The 19268-nt window shown below is 41.9% G+C and overlaps 2 protein-coding genes across 2 annotated transcripts in view; one reads left to right on the top strand and one right to left on the bottom strand.

Moving 5' to 3' along the window:
• Positions 1 to 5174: 5174 nt before the first annotated feature.
• Positions 5175 to 6843, top strand: LOC307044969 (hydroxycarboxylic acid receptor 2-like). The gene has a single exon (XM_079690428.1). It carries the CDS (start codon positions 5476 to 5478, stop codon positions 6448 to 6450), a length of 975 nt encoding a protein of 324 aa, XP_079546554.1. The 5' UTR covers positions 5175 to 5475; the 3' UTR covers positions 6451 to 6843.
• A 2482-nt stretch (positions 6844 to 9325) lies between these two features.
• kntc1 (kinetochore associated 1) overlaps positions 9326 to 19268 on the bottom strand; it is a 54296-nt gene continuing 44353 nt past the window's right edge. The window contains exons 55-62 of the mRNA XM_079686679.1: positions 17219 to 17275; positions 16738 to 16792; positions 15818 to 15881; positions 15086 to 15215; positions 14898 to 14987; positions 11258 to 11412; positions 9911 to 10013; positions 9326 to 9794 (exon numbers count right to left, since the gene is read on the bottom strand). Of these exons, the coding sequence (XP_079542805.1) occupies positions 9759 to 9794; positions 9911 to 10013; positions 11258 to 11412; positions 14898 to 14987; positions 15086 to 15215; positions 15818 to 15881; positions 16738 to 16792; positions 17219 to 17275 (690 nt within the window). The 3' untranslated portion in view covers positions 9326 to 9758. The remainder of the gene's footprint in view (positions 9795 to 9910; positions 10014 to 11257; positions 11413 to 14897; positions 14988 to 15085; positions 15216 to 15817; positions 15882 to 16737; positions 16793 to 17218; positions 17276 to 19268) is intronic.

Below are 19268 nucleotides of genomic sequence, written 5' to 3'. Positions count from 1 at the left end.
AAAAAGATTCATAATTTGAAAGATTATTGATTCGAAAATAATATGCTACAGTACAAGTACATCTGGGTCTCTGTGTTTCATTCAAGCTCGGCTCTGTGTGTGTGTGGAACGAGCCACTTGGTGTGCGTGTGAGAGAGAGCGCACCGGTACCGGAGATCGTTGTTGTTAGCTTCTGGTGCTAGCGAGCTATGCTAACGGGTAGGGATGGGTATCGTTAGGATTTTATCGATACCGATACCGGTACTGCTTATCGGTATCGGTATTTTTCGATACTTTTATCGATACTTTTCAATAATTTGGTGCTCAAAATTATAGACATGAATACAAGATGTGAAGATTAAACAGTCATTTTATTGTAATTTTCTGGCAGAAATAACTGTTTAACTTACACATTATCTTCTCAGAAGCAGACAAAAATAAATAAAATAACTTAAAGGGGCCTGACTCGCCCTATCATGCTTTTTTGGGTTTTCCCTCAGACAGAGGATGAAAAGAGGAATCTTTTTAAACATTTGTAAATCAGTTACATCTTCATCCAGACATTTCAAACTGAAAACCTAGCTCGACAAGAGATCCTTAAAACATTGTCCGACAGTGACATCATGCAAAACTGTGATATGAAGAAATTGGTAAAAAGACTAAGATGGCAAAAAGATAAAGGCGAGTACGTATATTATTCTGGATTGTACTTTTAAATCATCACAAAATAAATGATGCGCTGAACTGAAACAAGTCAAAATGTGTCTGAAGGTTTAAGAACAAAGTATTTGATCTTAAAATATGTCAATTCCTAGTAAACGACCAACAATTGCTGAACCATACATTGAAACGTTGACCTTAAACAACATTTAAATGCAGTTTTCCAATTCACAATGACATCTGTAAGTTTAACTGGTTTATAAAGCATTCAATGAAAGGCCAAATTATTTAATAGTATGAAGCTGCAGCGTCGGAGACTGCAGCGTCGGAGACTGCACTCTCACGACCGCACTCCCACGACCCTAGTTGTTTTGCAACATCGCCGTACTTACCATAGACTGTATATATAGTAAAATATTATATCTTATTTTATTAATATATATATAATTCTGATGAAACGTTATTTCAGCTTCAATACATGAGTGTTAATCCCAGTGTGTTTAGTGTACAACATCACATGTCATTTCACCTTCAATCCACGGTTTTCAAAACGTTAGCCACATGCTAATGCTAGCCGGAAATGAAGAACTTTCAGAATAAAAGTGTTAAATTAATAGTTAGTGTGAAAATCCGGGTTTTTCAGAATAAAACTGCTTTAAATTAAAACCCTGTATTTAATTTTAGGTTTAGGAGGGAGGAAGGAAGATTAGGATTAGGCAAAAAGGTAGGGAGTGGTTAGGGTTAGGATGGGGGGAAGGGAAGGGTTAGATTGAAGGTAGGGAAGATCACATTACTCACACTGTCTGCGTTGTCGTTCATATTCATGCTCGCTAGGTGGCAATGTTGCAAAAACAACTAGCGGTCGTGAGAGTGCAGCCTCCGACCTGCCTCCGACGCTGCAGCTTCATGCTACTCAAATTATTATAGGTGTAGGAGCTTAGCTCACATTAATACACTGTCAGTGTTAATAAACTCAAAAAAGATAAGGCGATGTGCCTAAAAACATATTACCCGTGCGCAGCAGTTAACATGCCTGCGAGCCTTCGCTCAGGTCACATTTACACAGGGCGCGGCTGAAGCCCGACAGTTTAGTATTTTTAAAATACCGTTACATTTGTCCCGCAAATCGTATCAGGTTGCACTGAGGAGGACGTTGTTAGCGTGCTACTGCTAGCAATATTAGTACTAGCAGTATCGCTAGCAGCCACATCGTTTTAGGCTGTCAAATACGTCTGCTTTTTTTCAAATGTCTGTACTGTGCGCAAACTCCTCTGACGTCATCGGGGGCGTCACCCACCTTTACTCACATTGCCCAGGTACATTTTACTAGCTTTTCACAGGTTGTAGGTCTGGTCAACACATTACTGTAGTTAACATTTACTTGGTGCTATGATTTAAATGTACTTATCAAAATCAAAATACTGTGGTGACACATTATTAGTACATAATTCACCGTGTGATTAGTGTGTGTTGCAACCCGGACCCGTTAGTGAGGGTACTGGGGTTAGAGGTAGTTCATGCTAGCTTGTCATGCAGAGCAGCTCATGTACCTATCGCTTGTTGATGAATGGATAATAAAGTGTGGAAGTCCGTTCTGAATACACCGCCTCGGCCTCCGACTCCCTTTCATCGGCACCACACTGGTGACCCTGACGTTTTTGTGAAAGTTTCCAAAGACTCAATGAACATGGCTGAACGCGATGTTTTTGTAAAGCTGCCAGAGTTTTGGGAGCATGCCACCGCGGCGTGGTTCGCACACTTGGAGGCACACTTTTACCTGCCGACAAGTCCGTGACGGGGATTTGAAATATTTCCTAGCAGCGATGGGAAGCTCCAAGTCATCCACTCCATGGCAAATATGAGGCGATTAAAGCCCTTTCCTTAAGACATTTAGCTTATCTGCTAAGGAGAGGGCCCGCCAGATACTTGACATTCAAGGCCTAGGGGACAGCAAGCCATCTCAGCTGATGGAGGAAATGCTGAATCTGCTAGGGGGGGAGAAGACCCTCGGGTTTTGTTCATGGAGTTGTTCCTGCGCCAATTGCCTTCCCGGGTTCAGACGGCGCTAGCCAACACGTCCATTACGGAACCCCGTGCATTGGCTGAAGAGGCCGACCGTTTTTTCTTGGCTACCCAGCAGCCCGGTGCAGAGGCGCTAGCTGTGACACTCAGCGCCCCCTCAACAGTTAAGAAGGCTTGGGGGAGGCTGGACGCGACAGTAACAAGCCGGCGTGGGGACACAGGAAAGTGTTTTTACCACGCGCGGTTCAGGGCCAGCGTGAAGAAGTGTGTCGCTCCCTGCAGCTACAAGCCTTCCGGGAAACGGAGGAGCCAGCGCTCGGTAGTGGCCCTGAGCGTTGGCAGCACGAGCAAGCGTCTCTTCGTCAGCGACAGTCTCAAGAAGTTTGTTTCTGTGTGACATGGGAGCTCAACGGAGTGTAGTTCCTGCTTCGAGGGAAGACGTCGCTCGTGGGGTACATGGACCACGATTGACGACGGCTAATGGCGGCCCCATTCGCACGTAAGGCATGAGGCCTATGTGTTTGTGTATTGGAGGACAGCGGTTCAACTGGGATTTTGTGACGGCAGACATTTCTTTTCCCCTCCTTGGGGCAGACTTTTTATGTGCTCACGGACTCCTGGTGGACGTTAAAAATAAACGTTTGGTTGATGCCTTGACGTTTTCTTCCCTTGTATGTACACTTGGCAAGGCAGCGTACGACGGGCTGTTGGGTTCGCTGTCGGGTGCGGACATTTTTCTCAGGCTGTTGGCTGAATTTCCAGACCTGGCGCAACCCACCTTCTCCGCGCTCACCACCAAGCATGGGATGGAGCACCACGTCACCACCGAGTGTCCCCCAGTCTAAGCCAGTGCCCGGCGGTTGAACCCTTCTAAGCTTGCAGTAGCGAGGGCGGAGTTTTCAACCATGGAACGCCTGGGTATCGTCCGCCGTTCTAACAGCCCTTGGGCCTCTCCTCTGCACGTCGGCCCCAAGCCGAACGGCAGTTGGCACCCGTGCGGGGATTACCGCCGCCTCAACGACGCCACGACACCTGACCGCTACCCGGTGCCGCACATTCAAGACTTTTTAGCACATCTGGCCGGTACGTTGGTGTTTTCGAAAGTGGACCTGGTACGTGGTTACCACCACCCATGCATCCCCTGGATGTCCCTAAGACAGCAGTGATAACGCCGTTTGGACTTTTTGAGTTCCTGCGGATGCCCTTTGGGCTCAGGAACGCCGCCCAAACGTTCCAGCGCCTGATGGATTCGGTGCTGCGGGACCTGCCGTTTTTGTTCGTTTACCTGGACGACATACTCGTCTCCAGCGCTTCGGTAGAAGAGCACCTGTCACAGCTCCAACCCCTTTTCACGAGGCTCAGTCAACACGGGTTGATAATCAATCCTGCAAAGTGCCAGTTCGGGGTTTTTGACATTGACTTCCTCGGACACCGCGTCACCAAGGGTGGTGCATTACCCCTGCCGGCGAAGGTTGAGGCTGTTGCGGCGTTTCCTCGCCCACTCACATCCCGGTCGCTCCGTGAGTTCCTGGGGATGGTGACTTTCTACCACCGTTTCATCGCCCGGACCGCCCACATTATGCGGCCGCTGTATGAGGCTTTGAAAGGTACAACCCCCATCCAGGCGATCGACTGGACGGCAGAAGCTGAGTCTGCTTTTACGGAGGTCAAGACCGTGTTGGCTCAGACGGATCTGTTGGCGCACCCATCAGCCACGGATCCCATCTCCATTACCACAGACGCATCGGACTACGCCGTTGGTGCGGTGCACGAGCAGTGGGTGGAGGGCGCTTGGCAGCCGCTCGCCTTTCTCAGCTGTCAGCTGACGCCCAGGGAACGCAGGTACAGCGACCGAGAGCTCCTGGGACTCTGGGTGGCCGTGCGGCACTTCCGTTATTTGCTGGAAGGTCGTGAATTTACGGCGTTTGTCGACCACAAACCGCTCACGTTCGCCATTTCAAAAGTGGCTAAGCCTTGGTCTGCACGTCAACAGCGGCAGCTGTCTTACATCTCAGAGTTCACCACAGACATTAAACACGTGGCTGGCAAGTCGAACCTGGACCGGGTGAAGGCGGCCCATTTGGATTTGGGCCAGCCGGTGGTGCTGGCACGACCTCCGCGATGGGGGCGCCCCCCCGGCCTTGAGCCCTGTCGAGTTGAGACCCGTTGTTCGGTCTCGCCTCTTCCGGAGGCCGCAGAGGTCGTTTTTCCGACTCCCGTGTTCAGGAGTCGTGGGGGTCGACCTGTCGTTCCACCCCGCCACGCTGACTTTGTTTATTGGTGAATTCTGGGGGGGCTTGTGTGGTGACACCTTATTAGTACATAATTCACCGTGTGATTAGTGTGTGTTGCAACCCGGACCCGTTAGTGAGGGTACCGGGGTTAGAGGTCATTCATGCTAGCTTGTCATGCAGAGCGGCTCATGTACCTATCGCTTGTTGATGAATGGATAATAAAGTGTAGAAGTCAATTCTGAATACACCGCCTACGACTCCCTTTCATCGGCACTACAATACAAAATTACTTGCAAATTCAAGTAACACATTCAATAAAAAGAGAGATTTTGAGTAAAAGAAAATGATTAGTAATTTCTTGTATAATTTAAAAACATAATCATAGTATTATTATCATCCTTTTTATCAGTGTAGTTGAGTGTGTCAACATTTAATTAAAAAAGCAGAACCACAGGGCTTCCTGTAAATGAGCAAACCACAACCACTTCTTTCCATATAGACGTTTCGCTTTATGATGAAGCAAAACCTTGAAGGGGTTATTCGTCTCATCTGCAGGCAGCGAGGCAGCACATAACTCAACATGAGATGCGAATTCAACGGCACTCTGCTCACCAGCGTGCTGCCGCCACTGCTGATGATAGAGTTTGTTTTGGGAGTCTTTGGCAATGGTTTGGCTCTCTGGATCTTCTGCTTCCACATGAAGCCCTGGAAGAGCAGCACAGTGTTACTCTTCAACCTGGCAATGGCTGATTTCATGCTGATCGTGGCTTTGCCTTTCCGTGCAAGCTACTACTTCTCTGGGATCAAGTGGACGTTTGGAATCCCTCTGTGCGACATCTGCCTCTTCATGTTGGCCCTGAACCGCAGTGGAAGCAGCGTCTTCCTCATGGCCATCGCTGTGGACAGGTACATGCGAGTGGTGCACCCCCATCACTCCATCAACTCTCTGAGCATCACTAAAGCCATGTGTGGAGCACTTGTACTGTGGCTGATAACTTTCTCAATGACAGTTAATATATTTAGTCTGCAACATATCAACACGACCTACTGCGAGAGCTTCATGATCAAGACTGAAGCCTCGCTCAATCTGAACTGGCACAAGTTTGTGTTTATCTTCTCCTTCTACATGCCTCTGCTTGTGATTCTCTACTGCACGATCCAGATCATCAGACACCTGAGACGGAGACAGTTGTCCCAGCAACGAAAGATTAAGAAGGCTCTTTGCTTCATCACAGTCGTGGCGGTGATCTTCATCGTTTGCTTCCTCCCTAGCAACATCACGCAGCTGATCATTTGGATCAAGACCCAGCAGTTAGCCGGAAACCTCTCCGGACCTGAAGTCTGCCAGGCGATGGATAACCTGACCACCGTGTTTTACCTCAGCATCAGCCTGACGTATCTCAACAGCGTGTTGGACCCTGTGGTTTACTACTTCTCCAGCCCTACCTTCAAGAACATCTGCAGGAAAGCTCTGCATCTGTCCCAAGAAGACAACCCTGAGAGTTCAGAGAAGAAAACTCGAGAGACAGGCTCCCAGTCGATCAGCCAGCTGTGATCACAACATCCAGGAAGCATTGAGATGGATCCAGCTTAAAGTTTGACCAAAAGTGATGAGATCTTTAACTTACCTTTCTTATACAGCAGTTATCCAGCATGTGACTGCGCTTAAAAAAAATGTTATTGTCTTGCACACATATGCTATTGTCATTTTGTAAAGTTGTGTTGTGGTTTATTTTTTGATATATTGATGGCACATTTGTAGTCATTTTGCTAAACCACATACTGTGAAATCATTGATATATATTATATTTTATCCAACTTATACAAATACCAAACTATGCCGTATAAAGTCAAAATTAAAACGTTTTGCTGTTATTATATAAGTCCTGTGCATTATTCAGATGTTATCATGACATATGAATAAAATACAATCTAGTAATACTGAGAAGTGCTTTGTGGTTAATTAAAACAGTTTATGATAGAAGAAGTTCACTTGGTTGCTTATAGAAAGAAAAATCCTTCGGGAAAAGTCATTGTTTGTAACTTTATTTACACAGATGAGAAACTGTTTCCTGTATGACTGCAACTCCTGCAGCTTATCTCTTGCACCTGAGAACCCGTTTCACGCTTTAAAGTTCTCAGAATTGCTGATAGAGATTGTGCCACAACAACTTATTAGACACTTTTAACCACAAACACCTCCTCCACAGAGCGTGTGATCATCAAGGTTTTTTTTCCCCACCCCCATGCAAAGTAAACAATATATTTCCTTACATGCATTAACCTCAAACTAATATAAAGGATGAAAAACAACAACATTGAAATCCTATTTCTGTTGGACATTAACAGTAAGAGGAGGCGTGTGGCGCAGTGGACAGAGCGTTGGTTTTCGGATCAAGGGGTCACAGGTTGAAACCCCACTGCAGTCAGCATGTCGTTGTGTCCCTGGGCGAGACACTTCACCCCCAAATTGCTCCTGTGGGGATTGCCCACAGTATTGAGTAAGTTGCTTTGGATAAAAGCGTCTATCAAGTAACATGTGATGTAAGAAACAACTAATAGACCACCAGCACTCTTAAAAGGTGTCTCAGAAAAAGAAAGTTGTGATCTAAGTCTTTCATACATTACACCGTAGTCGTGTATTTGATATGACAGTAAACCTTTGAATCTTGAATCATAATACATTTAGCATCCGTTAAACCCAATTTGTCGATTCGGTTCCACTCGGCCTACAAACCGCATGAAAAAATAATCTGAATTACATTTCCTCCTTTATGATAAATATAATAAAGGGAAGTTGGTATGACTTAAAAAAACACAAAACCTGTGATGCAATAATAGTATTTTTATATGATGTATCCTCAGATGTGGAAGAAGTACTGAGATCTTGTACTTCAGTAAAAGTACCAGAGTGTAGAAATACTCTGTTACAAGTAAAAGTCCTGCATTCAAAATGTTACTCAAGTAAAACAACAGAAGTGTTAGCATCAAAATATAAAGTACCAAAAGTAAAAGTACTCATTATGCAGATCGGCCCAGCTCAGAATAATATATATTATGTTTTGATTATAATTATTGATGTATTAATGTGTTTATTAAAGCTGCAGCTAGTTTGAATGACTTTTTACACCGCAGGGTAGATTGTAAATTTACTCCAGGTGTAACTAAAGTGTTATTTAAGAGTTGATTATATTTCACAACATTAATCCAAATCTGCAAAGTAACTGAAAGTTCAAACTAATTGTAGTGGAGTAAAAGTATAAAGTAGGATAAACTGGAAATACTCAAGTAAAGTAAAAGTATCTCAACATTGTACTTAAGTACAGTACTTGAATAAATGTACTTAGTTACTTCTGATCTCTGTATTCTTTATTGATTATGTCAATACTGTAAATCCCAGGCCTCACAATGCAAACTTTTTTTTTTCAGGAGACATGTACGGTCCATACCAATTTCCAATGTCAACCAAACATGGACTTTATTGGGCTTTAATATAAAATGGTGTCATTTAAAACCAACACAAAATGAAAATACATTACTTAGCTTCCCAGGCAGCAATTATTGCTTTTAAAATTCAAATGAAGAACCTGAGCAGTGGTTAGACCTCACTGTATCTCTATCAGTCTACAATTCAAAGGCTTTTCTTTCTTCCTCTATGAACAAAGAGGAAGCATCTTCTCCTCTTAGTCACTGGTTCAGACCACAGACTGTATGGTTCAGACACAACTCCAAAAACCCTTTTGTCTGTATGCCCTCACTGAACAGTCATCAAAAGTGTTTTAATTTCACCTGGGGCCCACTCGTAGGCATGAAGAGTCACACAAAAATGTGGTATTGGTGAACTAAAACGGTATGAGTGCAGTGGTAGGACTTGATGAAACTCGCGTAAAGTGTGATGGTACAGAAAGTGATATGCAACTTTACTTTAAGATGGTTTATTAAATTCAATGTGTCTACTATTTTACCATCGACTCGAAAATACGTTTATTTTTGCAGTATGTAAACCTCTTAATGCTTCTCCATTGTTAATGAGGGTTCCTCCTCAAAGGTCTCTCAATGTAAAATAATTGGTAAAGTAGGCATGCAGTACAATTAGAAACTAATGTAACGAAAAGCTGTGTTTCATTGTTTAGTTTAGCTTATGTAAGAGCAAAAGGGAAGAGATCAAGATCTAAGCGTGCAGGAGTGTTTAACAGGATGTGTGGAAGCAGAGATGAAACACAGAAGTGTGAAACGAGAGTCGGCGGTCACGATCTGTCGGGTTCAGATGCCTCAGAGCTGCTTCCTCTCAGAAACATCAAGCAAGTACCGGTATAACTGAGGAAAGGGAACCTCTTCCGTTAGAAATGAAGGAAAAAAAACTGCTCCTCAAACATGAGATGACATTTTTTCCCAGAAGATTAGAAAATTGGGAGTTTATAAATACAAAGTTGACAAATTTACAGAATATTTTATTACAAAACAGAGAACATTGTCCAAAACCTTTAAAATACAGTCTAAATAGGCAACAACAATCCGGCTGCTTTTAGTTTTAAGTATACATTGACGTTATTTTATTCTAATTCTTCATGTTAGTGAGTTTTCTTGAAAGGCAACTTGTGGCCACAAAAGGGTTTCTTCTACTACTGTAAGCAGTTATAACAATATACATATGACAAAGAAGCCGGGAGGTAATACAATAAAGAAAGATTAAGAGCCTTTGATTTTCATACTTATGAACTCCTCTCCACAATCAATAATGAAAACCATTTATTCAAATTCATGAACAGTTGAAAGATGGTTAATAAGTGCAAATATTGCATCTTAGCCCAAGAGAAACTAAGTGGAAGAATACATAAATACATCTGCTGAAACAGCGTCAGCTCATCCTGAAACTCCATTCTGCATGTTGAGAAAGTCCTGAAAAGCAAAAGTTGAAATTAAAAAGTCATGTTTCTATAACAGATACTCAAATGAATTCACAATATGAACTAGTATGAATGCTGTATCCCAGACTTAATGGTATATACGCTTACGTGTATGCAGCTCGGTGAAGGTGAGCCGTTGGTCAGGGCTTTACCCCGTTGATTCTCTCGGTGTTTCATGAACTCCCGAGCGAGCGAGTCAGCATCGTCCTGACTGAGGAGCACAATAAGAAGTTAAGAACTCACTCTGCAATCAAACTTTATTTATAAAGGACTTTAAAACCTCCAGACCAAAGTAATGTACAGAGAAATGTAAAATCTCACAGCACAGCTCACGAAACAAAAAAAGGCTAAAAACACAAAATAAACAAGAATAAGAAACAGCCATAAAGTAAGAACAATATACCACTAAGCAACAATCTACAAAGTGCAGAATGCTAAGGGGAAGAAGTGGGTTTTAGATTAGATTACTTTATTGTCATTATATCATGCAAGAGGGCCTTTCCAGAGTGCAAACAGTCAGTTATATACACATCTATCAGCAGTCTGGACAAAATAAATGATGCAAGTAAAGGTAAATAGATGTAAAATGTATAAATAAGAATAAATACACTGAGCGCAAATACAATATATACAGCAGTAGGCCTACAGTACATGTGCGAGGATCGTTTTATGACGTGATTTAAAAAACAGACAGTGTAGAAGCCTGTCTAATATACATATTTTTATATAAATTTGTATTTTTGTTTTCAGGATTGTGGGAAACGGCATTTCGATTTCTCTGTCTGTAAACACAAACTGAAAGATTGACAATAAAGTTGACTTTGACTTTTAATGCGGAGAAGCAGAGCGATCCACTGGCCGTTTCTCAATGTCGAGTAAAGCTGCTACAGAGACACTATTTCAAGTATACTACGTCATCGAGTGGCGCCGAATGCTGGGCCTTTAACATGCATTTAAACAGTCCTTCGGCGCCACTCGATGACGTAGTATACTTGAATAGTGTCTCTGCAGCAGGTTTACTCGACATTGAGAAACGGCACGGTCCCCTTTGACCTTTGGAGCAGATGACCAGTCTATCAAAAGGTTGACCGACAACCTTTGAGCAGATTTTTTTTAAGCGTGGCAGTTTTGACTAACAGCGGTAGACAAACACTTGTACCATGCAATCCTGTAGAACATTCAGAATCTCAGATGTAAAAAACAGAAGAAGAATTTGTCTACTCGCCCCGAAGGAGAAAATACATTCTTAGTTTTGTCGTTTTACAGATATTTTGATTGTTTTTCATGTAAAAACATCTTAGAGCTTCTCAATAGTCAGGATTCTTTTTTTGTGAGTGACCATTTTCCAGACCCCCACAACAAACACACCCATATCTGTAGATAATCTATCAGCATTCGGTTGTTGTTGGACTCATTTGGATCAGAAATGAGGACAAACAGAGACTTAAAACGTACCAGTTCTGGCTGATCAGGCAGTCCAGCAGGTCCTTCACCTGGCTCGGCTGTCCGCTCGACACAATCAGCTCCTTCAGATGCTTTAAGTGTTTGGTCTTCAACAGTTTCTGGTACTGACCCTTTTCGCTGATGAACGTTAGAACAGTCTCCCTGATCTGAGGAATCACAAAGGCAATAATGTCAGAAAAAACAAAAGGAATGCTAGAAACAATGTCAGAAAAAAAAAAGGAATGGTAGAAACAATGTCAGAAAAAACAAAAGGAATGGTAGAAACAATGTCAGAAAAAAAAGGAATGGTAGAAACAATGTCAGAAAAAAAAAAGGAATGGTAGAAACAATGTCAGAAAAAACAAAAGGAATGGTAGAAACAGTCAGAAATGCCAATGTCTCAATGCACATGACTGTTTAGATTTATGTTTTCAAACCAAGACAACAGCGTTCACACATATCTCGGTAGCTTCCTGTTTAACACCTTTACTGAAACTGCCACCTGGTAACCATCAATACATAAAATGTTCTATATATAAAAAAATAAAACTGAAATCAGCAATAAAAAAAAACAGGAAGCTACAGAGGAGATGATATAACAACGTATTTAAAATCATACTATGTTTTGCATCGGTTACAACAACAGTGCAATATACAGTGGAGGAAATACGTATTTGATCCCTTGCAGATTTTGTAAGTTTACCCACTTACAAAGAAATGAACAGTCTATAATTGTAATGGTAGGTTTATTTTAACGTTTCTCACCCATTTCATCAACACTTCTCTAACTTCTGGTCACTTTCAGTCTCAAGGAGGCAAGAGTAAACCCTCTGCTAAAGAAACCCACTCTCAATCCGTCTGATGTTATAAACTACAGGCCTGTCTCTCTCCTCCCATTCCTTACTAAAACACTTGAACTAGGGCTGGGCGATATGGTCTCTAAATGATATCGCGATATTTACTGACTATATCGCGATTTACGATATATATCGCTATATTCTGAAATGTCGTTTAAAAAAAAAAATTATTTAACCCCTTGATGTTTACAGTCACGCCAGTATGATGATTCTAGTAGTCCCTGCAACATATGTCTGCATTAAAAAAAATCGACTAATAATGAAGAAAATTAACACATTTGTTGCAATAGTAATTTATGCACTAACTACATTACTACTTGTACTACAACATTTGAATCATCAGTTCTTCCTCATTTTCCTCAATTGTTCATATTTGGTTTATGAAAATAATGATATTGTGGTCATTGTTCAAAAATGTCTGCTATTATTATGAGTAGTATTATTATTATTATTAGTATAATGCGCTTTCTGTCTTCCTGTCATTATCAGGAATTAGACATGTAATGGCTATGTATTAGATTAGATTAGAACCTTCATTCTCCTAAACTGCTGGGACATTTCCCTATAGCCAATACCTTTTATATTTTCTACTCTTCACTTACTTGTCAGCATAGGTCGGCATTGATGTACAGAGCCGACAGAAGACCTTGTTTATATTGGCATCATATTGAGAGGTGCAGCGACGCGTCCTAAAACCAGGAAGTAAGCTGCTGGTTCCCTCGACAAAAAAGCAATGGGATTTCTCCACAGGGTTTTGGAAAATAGCTGGAAATAAGGTCTGTGGAAAACAAACCTGTTTGATAAATGCACGTTTTGTTCAGCCGGATAATCTCCACATGTCTACCCTACTTTTATAATTTTCTAATCATAAATCTAATCGATAGATTATAAAAGGATTTTAGGACGCGTGACTGCACCACTAGAAGCCAACTCCATCGATCAAGCTGGCTGAAACTTTCTCTCCCTCTTCTCATGCTACCTGTCACTCTCCTTTAACTCCTCCGGTGACTTTCTTTTAGTTGAAGATAGTTTTTTGCCTGGCGCTCACGGGCAAACGGGAGCCTGCTCGCGCTGGCTCTGCAGCAAACAGCTGCTACGGAGCCAACGCTAGCAGGCTCCCGTTTGCCTTTCACCCAACAACGACAACCGCCTCACGAAACGCTATGTTGTAGCGTGAATAAACGAAACAATTTAACAAAATTGCTTTTCAAAGTACCTATACCACTGGACAATTTTATTTTTTTTAAGCAATATTTTTAGTGGCCCGAGCGGGCAAGTGGAAAGTACGTTATGCTGGCCCGGGGTGTCTAAATAGTGCTTCCGAGCCAGCGGGCCATTTATAATGTCGAGCCCTGCTCTCCGTCACTGTGCATGTGTGTAATGTTTGTGTGCAAGTTAGACGGGGCCTGCGTGTGTGCCTGCGTGTGTGACTGTGTATATGAGGGAGAAAGGAAAGCTCATTTCGGCCGCGGCGGGAAATTGATTTGACAACATAATACTCGATGTTCACGATGTGGTCATTTACGACATCGCATGGAGTGCAATCCACGATGTATCGTGTAAAGTCGATATATCGCCCAGCCCTAACTTGAACGCACTGTCTTTAAACAACTCTCCTGTTATCTCCATCAGAACAACCTTCTGGATCCGCACCAGTCTGGTTTCAAGGCAGGTCACTCCACAGAAACTCCCCTCCTTGCTGTCACTGAGGAACTGCACATGGCTAAAGCAGCCTCTCTCTCCTCTGTCATCATCCTTCTGGACCTGTCTGCTGCATTCGACACGGTGACCCATCAGATCCTCCTTCGCACTCTCCAAGAACTTGGACTTTCAGGCTCTGCACTTTCCCTCCTCACCTCATACCTCAAAGACCGCACCTACAGGGTAACTCGGAGAGGGTCCGAGTCCGACCCCTGTCAATTAACTACAGGGGTCCCTCAGGGCTCTGTTCTTGGTCCCCTCCTCTTTTCTTTGTACACAAACTCGCTCGGATCACTCATTAGTCCGCATGGTTTTTCATACCACTGCTACGCTGACGACACCCAATTAATTCTGTTAACCCAAGTTCCCGTCAGCAAAAACACGTCGGTTTGCTATCCTAGCTCCAAAATGGTAGAATGAGCTCCCAGGACATCAGGACAGCAGATAGCTTACACATCCTCCGGCGCAGACTGAAAACTCATCTCTTTTGACTCCACTTCGAGCAATACAATTACTAACAAAGCACTTGAGTAGCACTTTAAATGTTTTGGCTATATATATATATATATATATATATATATATATATATATATATATATATATATATATATATATATATATATATATATTTGCCTCCGTGATGAAATGCCATATCATGTTCCAAACCACATCAAGGATTATTTCTGAAACAGTATGGAGCTCAAATGCTTTTTCTCTTGCGGGTTTACCACAAGCTGAGTTCCTTTTTCCTGCTTCTTCACACATACTCTCTCCAGTACGGGTTAGCTCTGAGTGTTAGCGATGCTAATGTAAACATCGACCATATTACGTCCAAAACACGTCGGGCATTGTTTCTGATGGCAACGTTTCTGATAGTACCGTGGGTCCACATTTCTGATATCAAGTCATATCGGACGCAAATCTGGATCAGCTCCGTTGTAGCCCCGTTTTTAGAGATTTGAGGAAAAGAGAGGGGGTTTTGTTTTCTGTAACTTTTAACTTTCCCCTGACACACCGGGGACACATAGTTATGTATAAAAGACATCAAAAAAAGTGCATTTTGCACGATAGGTCCCCTTTAATTGACATCTAACCTGTGAGGGAACTCCAGCTAACTCCCCGGTGTTCATGAGCTCGTCCACCTGATCCAGGACAGCCACCGGGTTACATCCTGACAGAAAGCCCTGGAAACAGCAGAAACACAGTCAGGTCAGAACTCAAATGTAATTAGGGCCTAAAATGAAACAGATCTCCTCACATGTATTGACAGGGATGCACTCACTTGGATCTGCTGAGCCTTTTTGTTGGCAGAGGGGACGAGAAGGAGAGCTCCGAGAGCAAAGGCCGGCAGATTGAACTGTGCGAAGCGATTGGCAATTCCTATCAGATCCAGATTCAGCAGGAAAGGGCACCTTGGGAAGATGAGTCCGTGAAATAAACATGAAGAGAAATTGACACATTATTCAGGTCAACGGGTCCTTTTTTCCTTTCAAATTAATTGAGTCATTCGTTAACTCAAACGTGAGAATCAAATATGCTTTCAGAGATATGATGTCATATAAAACATACATCCCTTTTTTGTGAGTGAGGTGTGAAAACTAAATGAGTGTTTGCCACGGATAGTAAATGTAAGGGTAATCTTTGGTAAAATATTCAATCAAGAACTAAGCTGAATCTAAGCTTTCTAAAAACAACATATCTTTTGAAAAAAAAACTATAAAAACCAATTCAAAATAGAACAAGCCAACATGAAATCGGAAAATAATTACTCTAATGTATAGTGGCGCTAAATAAACCACTTAAAACGCTTCAGCTGTAACTGGTATATTTCACTTTTTAACACTTTTGGCACACAAACCTGCTTTAAAATGCAGTCTACTCAGATCGTTTAAAGAAAATAATCACAAGAGATAAATCTATCAGTGCATGTACTGAATTCTCCTATTTTTCTGTGACTAGTGGTCCAGGACTGTATTATAATGTCCTATCCAATGTTGATTTGAGTGAAGCGTACTTGAGGAGGAGAACGAACGTCCTGTAGAGCGTCGCCTGTTGATCCGGAGTCAGAGGAAGAGAAGCTGTCAGCAAGAAAACAGATGAGACTGTGAGGATCATTGAAGAGGCTTTCTGACCAGAGCAAGGGGTAGGAGAACAATCTGGCGTCTGTGGATGTTGCAGGCCGGTAAAAAGACCGTTTGATCCAGGGATGTCAAAACTTTTTCCCCTGAGGGCCACATACAGAAGAACATACAAAGGGCTGGGCCAGAGGTGAGGTATACTGCGTCATAGGTTAAATTACAATTCAGCAAAATCAATCAAATGTAGGTCAATTATGCTTTCTACTTGAATATGATTTAATAAACATCACAGCTCTCCAGAGGGTTTCAGTTATCCTGTTGCAGCTCATCCCTTAAAACAGGACCCTCAAATTGGTTATAATAAGGGGAAATATGAAGGGTCTATTTAAAGCTTGTAATGGAAATAAAAGAAAGATTTGTTAGAACATGTTCTCAGCTCTAATTGACTAAATGTCTTTGAATAGTGGGCTTATTAACACATGAAAACTGCTGTGTAATATAGTCTCACATATATATTTAAGAAGTACAATATAAGACAAGCACCAGTTTCAAGTGGGGGCCATATATCATTTTACTTTAAGAATTTGCTGAGGGCCAATTAGAAATGGACAACGGGCCGCATTTGGCCCCCGGACAGTAGGTTGGACACCCTTGGTTTAATCATTTCATTAGTGCATGAAATGATTGGATGGCCTACGTGCCCGTCTACCTCTTATTTCCCCGATTCTGTCCCGCGAAAAAAGGGCTGGGATTTTTTAGTTGGATAACTTTGAAATGTAGCTTACGGGTCCTGGTTTCTCCAAAGTGGCCATACCCTGATTTAATGAAATTGAATTCACTGTTATAAACGTCGTACCTGAGACAAATGGTGCCAGTATCATACTCCTCCATGTCCTGGAGAAACTGGAAATCTGGGGACAAAGTAGAGTAAAAAAATGTAGCCTTGCAAACATTTCTCAGTCATCACTTGTATTATTATAGCAGTAATGGTCCAAGACATTTTTTTTAATTCTGGTAATCACTAAGTTAAATCACAATTTAAATGCAATGTTTATCGTTTGATTTTATTCACAAAACCGTTGCTGCGTTTCATATATCTAGTCGTCTCTCTGCCCATATTCCCCATCTATTTCTCCACTATAACCATTACATAACTGCAACTATCCAACTCTCTGAGGCTCTGGTTGCGTAGTGAATTTAAAAATATTTTAGTTCTGCTTTTTTTGTAACAGATTGCAACCACATTTAACTTTACTGAAAATGTAAATTTCTGAAGAAAATTGGAAATACCGACGTTATTTGCATTTCTTAAAATAAGCGCTGAAGTTTGCAGTTACCTCCCATAGAGCCGGCACAGCCACTAACGCCTCGAGCACCGTCTGGAGGTGGCTGATCTGAGGGGAAAAACAAACACAAAGGTTTTATTTACACCAAGCTTTCTTTATGTAATGTCAAACTCAACTATTTGACAAAGACAGAAGGAAAACTAAAAGACAGAAATCATGTATGTGAGGGACACTGCATTCACTACCATTTTAATTTCAAATAAGAACTGATAAAAACACAAGATAAGATTTACTTTATTGATCCCAAATTTGGACATGTTTTCATCTCAGCCGTTAAAACAAGGCATTGGACATAATGTGAAATAAAAAGAGTAGGAAACCTCTCAAAATAGAAAATGAAACTGAACTAAAAAGTGAAATATAAGCATGTTGACCGTGAAAGATAAAACTCTGTAGCCTATCTGTCATAAAAACTATGAAGGGTCAAATTACAGCTAACAAATGTTATAGTAGGATATTATTTACATTAAAAGGTCTATTATACTGTTTTTCATCAATATATTAGAGGTCTCAGATATATAAAAATAACTCAGTGTGCATCCAGACTCGGTGAGGACACTATCGATACTGACTCAGCAATCACTGTAAGTTATATTCTTGTTTAAATAGACTTCTCTGTTTCATTTATTCTACTCTGTATAATTGTTCTGTAGTTATTGTATATATACAAAACATGTATCTGAAGTGTTTGTCTCCAAACACCAAACAGATCATGGCAGCATTACCCATAATCCCCTCTGTTTCAGCCCTGTTTCTAAAGTGCTGATTCTCTGTTACCTGTTACTTTAGATGAAAATAAGGAGCCCCTCCCCACGCCCCTCTGAGATATTTGGTTAAAAAGAACACAATGGTGCTCTAGGACAGTGGTCCCAACCTGGGGGGCGCCAAAGATCGCAGGGGGGGTGCCAGGCCTCAGATGATTTTAGGCCTAATATCATAATACATTTTTTACATATAATTTTTTTTACATATAATTATAACGCAATACATGATTGTCGCTAAAAGCCTTGTCTCTTCATTACAATAAAATATAGAAATTAATTGATTAATTAATTTTAATAAAAATTCTACAAATTCATCTGATACTCCTCCGATTCGCGCCGAAGCGGACGTTACTGTGTCAACTTCCGTAATGATAACAGTTTGCTGTGCTTGCTAGCGACCGACTTCATAAGGTGAATATTTTGTCTAAAAATGTCTGAAAAACGTAAAGGAGATGACAGCTCATCTGCAATCAAAAAGAAAATGAGGACCTACCTAGAGAGCTATCTTAACTTCGGTTTCATGGAGGGAACGGACAAAACCCGCCCAGAGTGTGTGATATGCAGAGAGAAGCTAGCCAACGAAAGCATGAAACCCTGCAAAATGAAAAGACACCAACAGACCATGCACCCAGAAACGGTAGGGCGTGATCGGGACTTTTTCATAAAGAAACCACACCTTGCAAAGGCAAACAAGCCAATGGATATCAGAACAGCGTTTGTTCGGGCTGGCAGCGATGTGGCCACGAGGCCTCTTTTGAATGTACAATTTTAATAGCAAAGGCAAAGAAACCGCACAACATTGGCAAGCAGCTCATTAAGCCCAGCTTGCATTTAAGTGGTTGAGAAGCTGTGCGGCCCGCAGGTGGCGGAGAAGCTAAAAACTGTACCGCTGTCAAACAATACGGTGAAAGACAGAATTGACAAGATGGAAAGTAACTGCGAGCTGCAGCTGCTCGAAAAGTTTGGAAAGGGGCCGTTTGCCATACAACTTGATGAAACCACAACTGTAGCAGACGAGGCTGTGATGATCGTTTATGTGCAATATATCGATGGGGAAGATTTGAAGCAGGACATTCTTATGTCAGTCAACCTTACCACTACCACCCGGGGTGAGGACATTTTTACTGCAGTGGATTCTTACCTCTCATCCCACAATCTTTCCTATGAGAATGTAGTTGCATGTTGCACAGACGGAGCTGCCTCAATGATGGGGAAAAACAAGGGATTTAACAGTCGCTTGAAAGAAAAGGCCCAACACTGCACAATATTTAACTGTG

This window comes from Notothenia rossii (genome assembly GCF_949606895.1).
Source record: "Notothenia rossii genome assembly, chromosome: 6".
Lineage (NCBI taxonomy): Eukaryota > Metazoa > Chordata > Actinopteri > Perciformes > Nototheniidae > Notothenia > Notothenia rossii.
The sequence above is the reverse complement of the archived record's forward strand: the minus strand, read 5'-3'. Positions and strand labels throughout refer to the sequence as shown.

Bases quoted from the DNA above. Each gene is read 5' to 3' on its own strand.
- LOC307044969 (XM_079690428.1), top strand. From the start codon at position 5,476: ATGAGATGCGAATTCAACGGCACTCTGCTCACCAGCGTGCTGCCGCCA.